Source organism: Oryctolagus cuniculus, chromosome 15 (assembly GCF_051225735.1).
Source record: "Oryctolagus cuniculus isolate XC-2025 breed Fujian yellow rabbit chromosome 15, ASM5122573v1, whole genome shotgun sequence".
NCBI classification, from domain to species: domain Eukaryota; kingdom Metazoa; phylum Chordata; class Mammalia; order Lagomorpha; family Leporidae; genus Oryctolagus; species Oryctolagus cuniculus.
The window spans coordinates 60,514,090-60,528,374 of NC_142881.1; the positions used below are offsets into that span (position 1 = coordinate 60,514,090).

General features: G+C 47.4%; 1 protein-coding gene across 9 annotated transcripts in view; it reads left to right on the top strand.

Moving 5' to 3' along the window:
- Positions 1-5,366: 5,366 nt before the first annotated feature.
- The window catches only part of KIFBP (kinesin family binding protein), a 29,562-nt gene continuing 20,643 nt past the window's right edge, over positions 5,367-14,285 (top strand). For 7 of the 9 annotated variants that reach the window (XR_016222232.1, XM_008270032.5, XM_089314984.1 and 4 more), the window contains exon 1: positions 5,368-5,924. Coding sequence is in view for 6 of the 9 variants with exons in the window: in XM_008270032.5 (XP_008268254.1) it covers positions 5,499-5,924 (426 nt within the window). In the remaining 3 variants the exon portion in view is untranslated. Of the gene's footprint in view, positions 5,925-14,285 lie in introns of all 9 variants that reach the window. The other 2 variants (XR_016222230.1, XR_016222231.1) reach the window with 1 other exon arrangement.

Consider the following 14,285-nt stretch of genomic DNA (forward strand, 5'->3'; position numbering starts at 1 on the left):
TGTTTGTGGTGGTTTTCTAATATTGAAATTATTAAAACAGCTAGTAAAGAAATCTTAACATAGGAAAAACCAGTCACCTCATACAATATTAGTCAGCAATTTTCCATGTATTTGTTTATAAAATTGCAGTAATTGGTTCTGTTTGGAGAATTGCATTTTTGCCCTTCCACAAGTATGCATATTTCTGTAGATCCAGATATAATGTAGCATTTTCTTTTAAGGATTTATTTGGAAGGCAGAGTTACAGAGAGGCAGAGAACCAGAGGTGTTCACCCTACCAGATCTCTGCAGATGCAGGGGCCCAGGGACTTGGGCCACCTTCCACTGTTTTCTGAGGCCATAGCAGAGAGCTGGATCAGAAGTGGAGCAGCCACCACCCATATGGGATGCTGGTGCTGCAGGTGGCAGCCACAAGCCCCACATAGCAATTTTTGATGACCAGATATTGCGTCTTACATATACACCAATATACATTTACCCAACACTGTGTTAGTTATTTATAATTTTTCACTATTAAAAACCCTGAGTTAATATTCTTATATAAATCTTCGCATACTTGCCTGTCATTTTAGGATATGTTTTCTAAATACAGAATTGCAGTTAGAGAGAATGTATTTTAAATTTTGGTGTAGTTTTCCTTGGTGCAGATCAACTCAAGTTTAAAGCCACGGCCAGAACTTGTTTTCCTTTTATCCATTTGGTAGGACAAAATAAAATTGCATCATTTTTATCTGCCTCTTTTAATTAGGATTAACATCTCAAAGCAGCCGTATTTGTGGTCTTTGTTTTGACCTGTCATTTTTTTTTCTGCTTGGAGTTCTTGTTAACAAGTTAGCAGAACTTGTTATATAGCAAATATATTTTCCAGGGTTTTATTTATCTTTTAACTGTAGAATATTATTTACTTGAGAGACTGAGCTCCCATCTGCTGGTTCACTTCTCAAGTGCCCACAGCCACGGGTGGGGCCAGTTTGAGCCATCTTCTCAAGGTATGGCCAAGCAGGAAATGAATCCAGAGTTGAGCCAAGACGAACTCAGCCATTCCTACCTGGGATGCAAGCATCCCGACTGCTAGGCCACACACCCATCTCAACTGTAGGGTGTTTGACATGAAAAATGTGTTTTTATGTCATTGTGAACACCAATCTTATTTCTGGCTGTCTTGGAAAATTACCACCAAGGTTATAAAGGTTACTGATCCATGTCTTAAAATATGAATGAGTCTTGCCGGCGCCGCGGCTCACTAGGCTAATCCTCCACCTAGCGGCACCAGCACACCGGGTTCTAGTCCCGGTCGGGGCACTGGATTCTGTCCCAGTTGCCCCTATTCCAGGCCAGCTCTGCTGTGGCCAGGGAGTGCAGTGGAGGATGGCCCAAGTCATTGGGCCCTGCACCCCATGGGAGACTAGGAGAAGTACCTGGCTCCTGCCATCGGATCAGTGTGGTGCGCCGGCCGTGGCGGCCATTGGAGGGTGAACCAATGGCAAAGGAAGACCTTTCTGTCTCTCTCTCTCACTGTCCACTCTGCCTGTCCAAAAATAAATAAATAAATAAATAAAATGAATGAGTCTTAAAGAGTGGTACAGTAAAATAAATACTTTGAAGTAATTTAATTTATAAAATATTATTTGAAAGGCAGAATGACAGGAAGACAGCTTCCATCTGCAAGTTCACTCCTCAAATGGCTGCAACAGGGCCAGCGCCGCGGCTCACTAGGCTAATCCTCTGCCTGCAGCACCAGCACCCCGGGTTCTAGTCCTGGTTGGGGCGCCAGATTCTGTCCCGGTCGCTCCTCTTCCAGTCCAGCTCTCTGCTGTGGCCCGGGAAGGCAGTAGAGAATGGCCTAAGTCCTTGGGCCCTGCACCTGCATGGGAGACCAGGAGGAAGCACATGGCTCCTGGCTTCGGATCAGTGCGGTGCGCTGGCCATATCGGCCATTTGGAGGGTGAACCAACGGAAGGAAGACCTTTCTCTCTCTCACTGTCTAACTCTGCCTGTCAAAAAAAAAAAAAAAAAAAAAAAGGCTGCAACAGCCAAGAGCTAGGCCAGACTGAAACCACAATCCAGGAAATCCATCTAGGTCTCCCTCTTGGAGACTTGGGTGGCAGGGGCCCAAGTACTTGGGCAGTCATCAGCCTCCCTGATGGGTTAGCAGGAAGCTGGGTCAGAAGCAGAGTTGTTGGGACCCAAGCAGGCGCTCCCGTGTGGGGTGCAGGCACCCCAGTGGCAGCATCCTAAAGGCACATCCCTGAAGTGATTTTGAATGTAATGTTGCAAAAAATAGAATGTTTTCCCTTAGCAGAGCAGGGGTTTTTGTTACTAGCTACTGAATTCCTAGTGCTTACAACAGTGCCTGTCAAATCATAGACACTACATACTGAATAAGCGAACAAATCACTCAGTACTGTCGGACATGGAGTGGCAGGAGGCCAGACTGGCAGCAAGAGTGCCTCTTAGTAGTAATCAGATGATGGTGGCTTAAATTAGAGATGAAAAGACAGAGACGAGGAAAGAGCTGTTTAGGAGGAGGTGGGATGAGCAGTATTTTTACACTTTAAAAGAGAACAGTACAAACCCAGCCTGGTGGATGATATCAAAGGCAAATGTGGCACATACGGTGTAGGAGAGAAGGGGTGTATGAGAAGGAGAAAGTAATGAATTCTGATTTGATCATAGAATTGACCCTCCGTATCCTTGGGTTCCCAATCTGTATATTGAACCAACTGGATTTAAAATATTTGGGAAAAAAAGTATAATAGAGGCTGGCACCGTGGCTCACTTGGTTAATCCTCTGCCTGCGGCGCTGGCATCCCATTTGAACACCAGATTCTAGTCCCGGTTGTTCCTCTCCCAGTCCAGCTCTCTGCTGTGGCCTGGGAAAGCAGTGGAGGTTGGTCCAAGTGCTCGGGCCCCTGCACCTGCATGGGAGACCAGGAAGAAGCTCCTGGCTCCTGGCTTCTAATTGGTGCGGTTCTGGCCGTAGCAGCCATTTGGGGAGTGAACCAATGGAAGGAAGACTTTTCTTTCTGTCTAACTCATTGTCTGTAACTCTACCTGTCAAATAAATAAAAATCTTAATTAAAAAAGTATAATAAGCAATTCAAACTTTCTTTACATGTTTTAGGTATTAAAAATGATCTAGAGGGGCCAGCGCTGTGGCGCAGCGGGTTAACGCCCTGGCCTGAAGCGCCAGCATCCCATATGGGCGCCGGTTCAAGACCCAGCTGCTTCTCTTCTGATCTAGCTCTCTGCTATGGCCTGGGAAAGCAGTAGAAGATGGCCCAAGTCCTTGGGCCCCTGCACCTGCGTGAGAGATCAGGAAGAAGCTCCTGGCTCCTGGTTTTGGATCAGCGTAGCTCTGGCCATTGCAGCCAATTGGAGAGTGAACCATCGAATGAAAGACCTCTCGCTCTGTCTCTACCTCTCTCTCTAACTCTGTCTTTCAAATAAATAAAACAAATCTTTAAAATAAAAATGATCTAGAGATGGCTTAAAGGAAGGGGTGGGGAGCTTATATGCAAACAACAGGCCATTTTACATAAAGAACTAGAGCATCCAGTGATTTTGATGTCTCTTGGGGTCCTGAAGCCAATCCCTGCAGGTACTGAGGGATTATTAATGTGCAGAAGCAGGTGAAACATTCAGGTGTGATTGTTCCAGATCCCGTGGAGATCAGTGATACCAGTGATACTTCAGTATGAGAAAACTGAAGCTTAGAAGAGCTAACATGGATCTAAGATTCAAACTTTAATGTGTCTGGGAGTTTCCTAAATTGGTACTTTTTTTTTTTAAGATTTATTTTATTTATTTGAAAGATAGAGTTACAGAGAGAGGTAGAGACAGAGAGAGAGGTCTTCCATCCGCTGGTTCACTCCCGAGATGGCCGCAACAGCCGGAGCTGCACCGACCTGAAGCCAGGAGCCAGGAGCTTCTTCCAGGTCTCCCACGTAGGTATAGGGGCCCAAGGACTTGGGCCATTTTCTACTGCTATCCCAGGACATAGCAGAGAGCTGGATTGGAAGTGGAGCAGCCAGGACTAGAACCGGTGCCCATATGGGATGCTAGTGCTTCAGGCCAGGGCATTAACCCCTGCACCACAGCGCCAGCCCCAAATTGGTATGTTTTTAAAAATACCTATCTCGCCGGTGCCGCGGCTCACTAGGCTAATCCTCCGCCTTGCGGCGCCAGCACACCGGGTTCTAGTCCCGGTCGTGGTGCCAGATTCTGTCCCGGTTGCCCCTTTTCCAGGCCGGCTCTCTGCTGTGGCCAGGGAGTGCAGTGGAGGATGGCCCAAGTCCTTGGGCCCTGCACCCCATGGGAGACCAGGAGGAACACCTGGCTCCTGCCTTCGGATCAGCGCGGTGCACCGGTCGCAGCGGCCAATGGAGGGTGCACCAACGGCAAAAGGAAGACCTTTCTCTCTGTTTCTCTCTCTCACTGTCCACTCTGCCTGTCAAATAAATAAATAAATAAATAAATAAAATAAAATAATTAAAAAATAAAAATACCTATCTCAAGGCACTTCATGCAGCTAGAGCTTGGTAAAAGTCTCCCTTCCCCACTTGGTTACTTCAGTGGTAACCGGTCTTCCAGCCCGTTACCTCGGGCAGTTCACCTCTGTATTCCAGGCTCAGTGAAATAGGTACCTACCGGTGAGTGCTCATATCCATAACTTCCCATCAAGAATTCATGTCCTAGTAAGCGATCCCTGTTAGAGAGCAGAGCCTTTTCCAAAGAAACTTAACCAGCGATGGGTAGGGTATACCTTAATCTCAAAGGTCGGTTGCCTTCCAGTTTACATCCATTAGCTATTTTCCTTCTTTTAAAAAAATTTTTTTAATTTATTTTTTATTTGAAAGGCAGTTACAGAGAGAGCAAGAGACTGACAAATCTTCCATCGGCTTGGTTCATTCTCCAAATGGCTGCAATGGCCAGGGCTGGTCCAGGAGGGAGCTAGGAGCTTCATCCAGGTCTCCCACTCGTGGAGGCAGCTTCTTCCACTGCTTTTCCAGGCACATTAGGAGGGAGCTTGACTGGAAGTGGAGCAGCCGGGACTCGAACCGGTGATCATACAGGATGCCGGGGGTACAGGCTGGGGCCTAACCCGCTACGCTACAATGCCGGCCCTGATATTTTTGTAAACTATATTCCAAAATGTTTCGGTAAAGTAAGCGGATATTAAACATTTTAATATGCACTATACATACACACACTTCACAGGGTGAACTAACAGGAGACGACATCACGACGTAAGGGGGCGGGGCTGGAGGCGGGACACCCTCGGGGACCTAGTTTCTAGACAGCAGTTGCCATGGCTACCACCTCGCCTTCCCATTGGTCACTGCCGAACCTATTGCGGTTCCCCAAGCGGACTTTAATTGGCTGCCGATCTGCCGCAGCCCGACCTGTCGAGAGCCGTAAGTGAAGTGTCGCAAAGCAGAAGGAAGGCGGGAGTCCTGACTGCAAACATTGAGAAAGCCCCGGCTGTAGGGGCCGCTATGGCGAGTGCGCAGTGGGCCGAGGTCCGAGAGAAATTCCAGGCGGCGCTGGCCCTGTCGCGAGTGGAACTGCATAAAAACCCGGAGAAGGAACCGTACAAGTCCAAATACAGCGCCAGAGCGCTGCTGGAAGAGGTCAAGGCGCTGCTCGGCCCCGCGCCCGACGACGAGGATGAGCGGCTGCAGGCCGACGAGGGCTTGGGCGCTGGGGACCACGCCCTGGGGCTGCCCACGGAGGTGGTGGAGGCCGAAGGGCCCGTCGCCCAGCGGGCGGTCAGGCTGGCGGTTATAGAGTTCCACCTCGGGGTGAACCACATCGACACCGAGGAGCTGTCGGCGGGCGAGGAGCACCTGGTGAAATGCCTGCGGCTGCTGCGCAGGTACCGGCTCTCGCACGGCTGCATCTCCCTCTACATCCAGGCGCAGGTGAGAGCGAGCCCGGCCGGCCGCCGTGCAGCCCCCAGAGCCGGCCCCGGGCCGTGCGAGGCGAGGGCGTGGAGAGGAGCCCCCGCTCCGGGCCGTGTTAGATATGGCACGACTTCTGCTCGTGTGTTTGAAGCGGTGGGAAAGGCCAGCCTTAGGACTTGGAGCCGTGTAACCGCATCCCCCTGCGCTGGCTTCCATACTCCCTCTCCGTGCCTCGCTTGCCCACGGGCAGCACGCTGGTTTCCGGGGCCCTCCTGCGTGTCATGTGCCCGCCGGCTCTCCGCTGTCCAGAGACTGGTCATTCTGTTAAAATCCAGACTAATGTAAATCTTAACTTAAGGTGTCGTGAAAATGACAGTGACCGTAAAACATTAATAATTCAAAACAAAATGTCTGAAGTCTTCAGTTTCCGTTGCTACATTGGTTCGCCCCCCCCGGGGGATTCCTGCCCATTCAAAACCATCCCAAGAATCACCTCATTTCAGTAACTTTCTTTGGATCATCTTGGTTCAGACTGATCTCTTTACCACCTTTGAATACTTACAATATTCCCGTTTTTATGGTGCTTGATAAGAAATAAACCAACATTCTGCATTGGGAACAAAACTCTTGAAAATACAAGGATGCATGAGCTTCCTGTGTGTGCCAGGATGTTTGCTTACTCTCACAGCCAGTAGTTCCAGGACCCAGTGTAGGTGATTGAGGGAATATTACCAAAGTGGATTTGATGGCAAGTAGGTCTCAAAGACAAACCTCAAAATTAAGAGACAACTCATACTGGATCATATTCTTTTGTCATGGTCCAGCAATTTGAAAGCCACACAGTAACAGAGACTACCTTTTCTTAAACTCACCCCAGTAGGTGGCCCATAGTGTGCAGATTCTAAATATCTCTTGAGTGGATGAGGAACTATTGAAATTTGTAATATGTTAAATTCAAACTAAACTTCAGTTATCTGAAGTTTTCCTTAACCATATAACCTCAGATTTTTTATTTATTTATTTATTTATTTGACAGGCAGAGTGGACAGTGAGAGAGAGAGAGACAGAGAGAAAGGTCTTCCTTTTGCTATTGGTTTACCCTCCAGTGGCCGCCGCGGCCGGCGCGCTGTGGCTGGCGCACCGCGCTGATCCGAAGGCAGGAGCCAGGTGCTTCTCCTGGTCTCCCATGGGGTGCAGGGCCCAAGCACTTGGGCCATCCTCCACTGCACTCCCTGGCCACAGCAGAGAGCTGGCCTGGAAGAGGGGCAACCGGGACAGAATCCGGTGCCCCGACCGGGACTAGAACCCGGTGTGCTGGCGCCGCAAGGCGGAGGATTAGCCTAGTGAGCCGTGGCGCCGGCCATAACTTCAGATCTTAATAAGTACTTTAAAAATTATTTAAGGAGTGGTTGTTGTGGCGCAGCGGGTTACACCACTGCTTGCAATGCCAGCATACTTGATTGAGGCATGGAGCCCTGATGTGGAGTCCTGGCTGCTCCACTTCCAATCCAGCTCCCTGCTAATGTGCTCCCTGGGAGACAGCAGGTATTCCTGCGTCAACATGGGGGACCCAGATGGGGCTCCTGGATCCTGGCTTTGGCCTAGCTCAGCCCTAGCTGTTGCAGCCATTTAGGGAGTGAACCAGTGATGGAAGATCTCTTTCTCTATTGTTATTCCGTCTCTGTCACTTGGCCTTTCAAATAAATTAAATAAATCTTAAAAAATCTGTTAAAGGCCGATGCCACTGTGGATCACTTGGTTAATCCTCCGCCTGCGGCACCGACATACCATATGGGCGCTGGTTCTAGTCCCGGCTGCTCCTCTTCCAGTCCAGCTCTCTGCTGTGGCCTGGGAGGGCAGTGGAGGATGGCCCAAGTGCTTGGGCCCTGCACCCTCATGGGGGACCAGGAAGAAGCACCTGGCTCCTGGCTTCAGATCGGCGCAGCTCCAGTTGTGGCAGTCATTTGAGGAGTGAACCAACGGAAGGAAGACCTTGCTCTCTCTCTCTCTCTTTCTCTCTCTCACTGTCTGTAACTCTACCTGTCAAATAAAAAAAAATCTGTTAAAAAGAATAAGTAAATAATGTTGAACAGAGAACTGCCCAATCTCATTATATTATCAGTATGACCTACAGTGCTAACTACTGAGGACAGATCAAGTCACTTTTTCATAAAATTATTGAGTTGATATATTTTATGTTTCTGTGGAATGACCAAGTCACTTTTTTTTTTCTTAAGGATTTATTTTGTTTATTTGAAAGACAGGCTTACAGAGAGGCAGAGAGAGAGAGGGGAGTCTTCCAAACGCTGGTTCACTCCCCCAGATGGCTGCAATGACAAGAGCTGTGCCAGTCTGGAGCCAGGAGCTGCTTCTGCTGCAGACTGAGGCTTTAACCTGCTGCACCTCAGTGTTGGGGGCCCCCCCAAGTCACTTTTAAACTGTAGGGTTTCTAAACCTTTTTTATTTCACATGCCCCCTTTGGCAGTCTGGAGAAGCTGGAATTTTATATAAATGAATATGATTTTATTTTTAAAATATATGTATAAAGATTTATTTATTTTGGAAGTCAGTTACAGAAAGAGGGAATGGAGAGGGGGACAGAGAGAGAAAATCGATCTTCCATCCCCTGGTTCACTTCCCAGATGGCTGCAATGGCCAAAGCTAGGAGCCAGAAGCTTCTTCCAGGTCTCCCATGGGTGGCAGGGGCCCAGGTGGTTGGACCATCATCTGCTGCTTTTCCCAGGCCATTAGCAGGGAACTGAATAGGAAGTGGAGCAGCCAGGATATGGGATGCTGGCATCTCAGGTGGTTGCTTCCCCTGCTAAGCCACAACACGGACCCCATAAATAATGATTTTTAATCTATAAAGTAAAATACATAACGTTACAAAAAACCCAATAATATAGAAGTACAGTTACCAAGATATTTTTAAAACATATGACTCAGTAATAGTTCTTTATCAACACATTAAATAATGTTAATATATCTAGTAGCTTCAATAACTCTAATGCACTAAGTGATATTTTGAGATATCTTCAAGCTAGCATAATGTAAAAAAAATTTTCCATTTCTTTTGGTCAAAGTTGCAGGTACTATAATACACCTGCAGTTTGTTTCCTGCATTCATAATTTTTTAAAATGCTGAATTTTAGCTTTTTTTTTTTTTGAAGATTTATATTCTTATTTATTTGAAAGGCAGAGTGACAGAGAAAGAGGGCAAAACAGAGATCTTCCATCCCCTGATTCACTCCTGAAATGACAACAGCCAGAGGTAGGCCAGGCTGAATCCAGAAGTCTGGAGACCATTCTGGACTCCCACATAGATGGCAGGGACCCAAGTCCTTGGGCCATCATTAGCTGTCTTCTCAGGCACATTAGCAAAAAGCTGGATTGGAAGCAAAGTAGCTGTGATTTGAACCAGCACTCTGGTATGGGATGCTGACATTCCAAGGAGAGGCTTAACCTGCTGTGCCACAATGTCAGCATTTAGATTTGTAATATTTTCCCTTTGCAAATTTATGAATTCATTTCATGGATTCCTTGACAGCTCATAGATCTGAGGTTAAGGATCTACATTAAAAACTGTTTCCTTATCCTTTTCCCTTCCGTAGGGAAGTGATCAGAAGATGGTAGAAGGCCAGGCAAAGTATCCTTGTGTCTAAAGGACTATTCCAAGGAATGGGAGACAGTCTAATCCCACTGTCTAAGGGAAGCTCAGCCTCTACTCTTGAGTTCTGACCACCTGTGGGCCCAGTTTGTCCTGCAGAGCCTGATAAGAGAACCATTTAATGGGTCAAACTGGTTTTTAAAACCTGGTTTAAAAATATGATTTTAAAAATGTTTTATAGCAGAGCTGGCATTGTGGCTCAGCAGGTTAAGCCACCACCTGCAATGCTGCTGTATGATATAAGCACCGGTTCAAGTCTTGTCTGCTCTGTTTCCAATCCATCTTTGCTGATACTCCTGGGAAAACTGTGAAAGATGGCCTTGGGCCCCTGCCACTCACTTGGGAGACCCTGATGGAGTTCCAGGCTCCTGGCTTCAGCCATAGGGCCATCTGAGGAGTGAACCACTGGATGGAAAATCTCTTTCTGTTTCTCTCTGAAACTCCGCCTTTGAAATAAATAAATCTTTTTTTAGAAATGTTATGGGGCCAGTGTTGTGACTTAGTGGGTTAAGCCACTGCCTGCAATGCCAGAATCCTTTATGAGCACCAGTTCATATCCCTGTTGCTCCACTTCCAGTCCAGCTCCCTGCTAATGCTCCTGGAAAAGCATTGGAAGATGGTCTAAATACTTGGGCCCCTGTACCTATGTGGTAGACCCGGATGGAGTTTCTGGCTCCTGGCTTCAGCCTGGCCCAGCCTCAGCCATTGAAGCCATTTGGAACTGAACCAGCAGATGGAAGTTCTCCTTCTGTAACTTGCCTTTCAGATAAATAATCTTAAATAAATAAACAAACAAGCATTATGTAGGGAGTGGGCATTTGGCATAATGGTTAAACTGCCAGTTAGAATACCTGTTTCCTGTATTGGAGTTGCTTGGGTTTGAGTCATGGCTCAACTCCCAGTTCTAGCTTCCTGCTGATGTAGATCCTGGGGGGCAGTGGTGATAGATCAAGTAATTGGGTCCCTGCCATCCATGTGGGAAACCTGGATTGAGTTACCAAATCCTGGCTAGCTCAGTCCCAGCTGTTGCAGGCCTTTGGAGAGTAAACCAGCATATGGAAGCTTTGCCTGTCTCTGCCTCTCAAAAATAAATTTCAAAATATTATATAGCCTATAACTCCAAATCCAGTCAACTTACACTTTGCTTAAAACTATAATTTTAAGAATTTGGAGGCTAATGTGGCATATCAGGTTAAGCTGCTACTTGGAACACTGGCATCCCGTATTGGAGTGCTGGTTTGAATCCATGCTGCTCTGCTTCCTATCCAGTTCCCTGCTAATGCACTTGAGAAAACAGTGGAAGATGGCCCAAGTGCATGGGTCCTTACCAGCCGTATGGGAGCATTGAATGGGGTGTTTGGCTCTTGGCTTTAGCCTGGCCCAGCCCCAGCCACTGGGGAGTGAACAGGTAGATGGAAGAGCTCTTTCTTCGTGACTTTTCCTTTGAAATAAATAAGGAAATCTTTTAAAAATTAAAAATTTGTTTGAAGGCCATAGTTACACAGAGAGAGGGAGAACAGTGATCTCCCATCTACTGGCTCACTTCCCAGATGACTGCAGTTGGCAGGGAGTTGGAATGAAAGTGGAGCTGGGGGCTGGCGCTGTGGCACAGTAGGTTAATCCTCTGCCTGCGGTGCCAGCATCTCATATGGGCACTGGTTCTAGTCCTTTCTGCTCCTTTTCCAATCCTGCTGTCTGCTATGGCCTGGGAAAGCAGTAGAAAATGGCCCAAGTCCTTGGGCCCCTGCACCCACATGGGAGACCAGAAGAGGCTCCTGGCTCCTGGTTTCAAATCAGTGCAGCTCCAGCTGTTGCAGTGCCATTTGGGGAGTGAACGAGCAGATGGAAGACCTTTCTTTCTCTCTTCCTCTCCTTTTCTCTCTGTGTAACTCTTTCAAATAAATAAATAAATCTTTAAAAAAAAAAAAAAAAAGAAAAGTGGGGCAACCGGGACATGAATCGGCACCCGTTCCAATAAATACATCTTTAAAAACAAAGATCACCTTTACAAACTGTTGAAATCTTTGCTTAGTATAGAGTTGATCTGTATATAAAGATAATTAAAAATGAATCTTAATGAAGAGTGAGATGGGAGAGGGAGTAGGAGGTGGGACTTGAGTGGGGGAGGGAGGGAGGGTATGAGGGGAAGAACTGTTGTATTCCAAAAAACTGTACCTATGAAATTTATATTTATTAAAACTTTCAAAAAAATCACTTTTGTATAAAATTAAAAAAAAACTCTGGAAAATGCAAATATGTTTTAGTTTTTGGAATGGTAAATGTGAGGAGTCTTAACTGATGAGAAAAGGCACGTGGTGTCTTCAGAATTTTCAAACAATATAATTTCAATTTTGCGGCTGGCGCCGCGGCTCACTAGGCTAATCCTCTGCCTAGCGGCGCCGGCACACCGGATTCTAGTCCCCGTCTGGGTGCCGGATTCTGTCCCGGTTGCCCCTCTTCCAGGCCAGGAAGTGCAGTGAAAGATGGCCCAAGTGCTTGGGCCCTGCACCCCATGGGAGACCAGGAGAAGCACCTGGCTCCTGGCTCCTGCCTTCGGATTGGCGCGGTGCGGCGGCCATTGGATGGTGAACCAACGGCAAAAAGAAGACCTTTCTCTCTCTCTCTCACTGTCCACTCTGCCTGTAAAAAAAAAAAAAAATAATAATAATAATAATTCAATTTTGGCTTATTCTGGAACCTGAGAGTTCACCTTTTTTTTTTTTTTTTCAGACTTGACTCAAACTAACGGTGACTATTGAGACTGCTTATATGTTTTAAAGAGGTCTCAGTGTTGGGGCCGGCACCGTGGCTCACTTGGTTGATCCTCCACCTGCCGCAGTGGCATCCCAAATGGCTGCTGTGTTCTAGTCCCGGTTGCTCCTTTTCCGGTCCAGCTCTCTGCTGTGGCCTGGGAGTGCAGTGGAGGATGGCCCGGGTGCTTGGGCCCTGCACCCACATGGGAGACCAGAAGGAGGCTCCTGGCTTCGGATGGTGGCCATTTGGGGAGTGAACCAACGAAGGAAAGATCTCTCTCCCACTGTCTATAACTTTGCCTGTCAAAAAAAAAAAGAGGTCTCAGTGAGTTTACCTACAGTTTGTCTCTGTTAGCGCAGGAGTCTCACAGGTGTAGCTAATTGCCTCTGGCTCCTGGTTCCTCATCACATTGTTGCCCTGCTGGGGCTGCATTCCCACCTGAAGGCTTCCCTGGGGTGGATCCTCTTTCAGCTCACTCACAAGGTTGTCAGGGTTTAGTTCCTCACAGGCTTTTGAAAAGTTATCTGGAGCTGTGTTGTGGCACAGGGGGTTAAACTGCTGCTTGTGACACTGGCGTCCTATATCAGAGTGCCAGTTGGAGTCCCAGCTGCTGCACTTCTGACCCAGTGTGGCAGTTGGCTTCCCTCAGAGCAAGGAAGACCAAGCTCCCAAGATGGAAGCTGTGGTGGTTTTTTTTTGTTTTCTTAAAATGTGTTCATTTATTTGAAAGGCAGTTACAGAGAGAGAGGGAAAGTCAGAAAGAGGCATCTTCCATCTGCTGATTCACTCCCCAAATAGCCCTAACCACCAGGGACTTCATTTGGGTCTCTGGGTACAGGGGCCCAAGCACTTGGGCCATCTTCCACTGCTTTCCCAGTCACATTAGCAAGGAGCTAGATTAGAACTATAGCAGCTGGGACACAAACCAGAGCCCATATGGTATGCTAGTACTGGAAGCAGAGGCTTTACCTGCTACACCACATCACCAGCCCCTTGACTAATATTTATTACTGAGGTCTGCTGTGGGTCAGGCACTGTTCTCACTTTTCTGAGGCCAGAGGATATAGTGATGAACAAGATAAACAAGGTTCTGTTCTCATGAGCAAGTAAACAAATAAGCAAGATAATTTCAGGTCACAGAAATTAACTTGGGGGCCTGCGCTATAGCATAGCAGATAAAGGCACTGCCTGCAATGTCAGTATCCCATATGGGGACCAGTTCGAGTCCTGGCTTCAGCATTTCCGATCCAGCTCACTGTTAGTGCACCTGGGAAAGCAGCAGATGGTTCAAGTCCTTGGGCCCCTATACTCACATGGGAAACCCACAAGAAGCTTCAGGTTCCTGGCTTCGGATCAGATCAGCTCTGGCTGTTGCAGCATTTGGGAAGTGAACCAGTGGATGGAAGACCTTGTTCTCTGCCTCTGCCTCTTTGTAACTCTGCCTTTCAAATAAATAAATAAATCTTAAAAATAAAAGAAATTAACCTGCTGTACCACAATACCATGTTTATAAACTAATCTTTTTTAAAAAGATTTATTTATTTGAAAGTTGGAGTTACACAGAGAGAGGAGAGGCAGAGAGAGAGATAGATCTTCCAACCAATGGTTCACTCCCCAGTTGGCCGCAACAGCCGGAGCTGCGCCGATCTGAAGCTAGGAGCTTCCTCCGGTTCTCCCATGTGGGTGCAGGGGCCCAAGGACCTGGACCATCTTCTGCTTTCCCAGGCCATAGCAGAGAGCTGGATCAGAAGTGGAGCAGCTGGGACTAGAATCGATGCCCATATGGGATACGGGGGCTTTAGGCCAGGGTTTAACCCACTGTGCTACAGCACCGGCCCTGTAATCTAATCTTGTAAATGACTTTCTATCCCTTCTGCCATATTCTGTTTTTTAGAACCAAGCCACTAAATCCCAACACTACTAGGGTAAGAGATTCCAGAAGGGTGAGAATAGTAGGA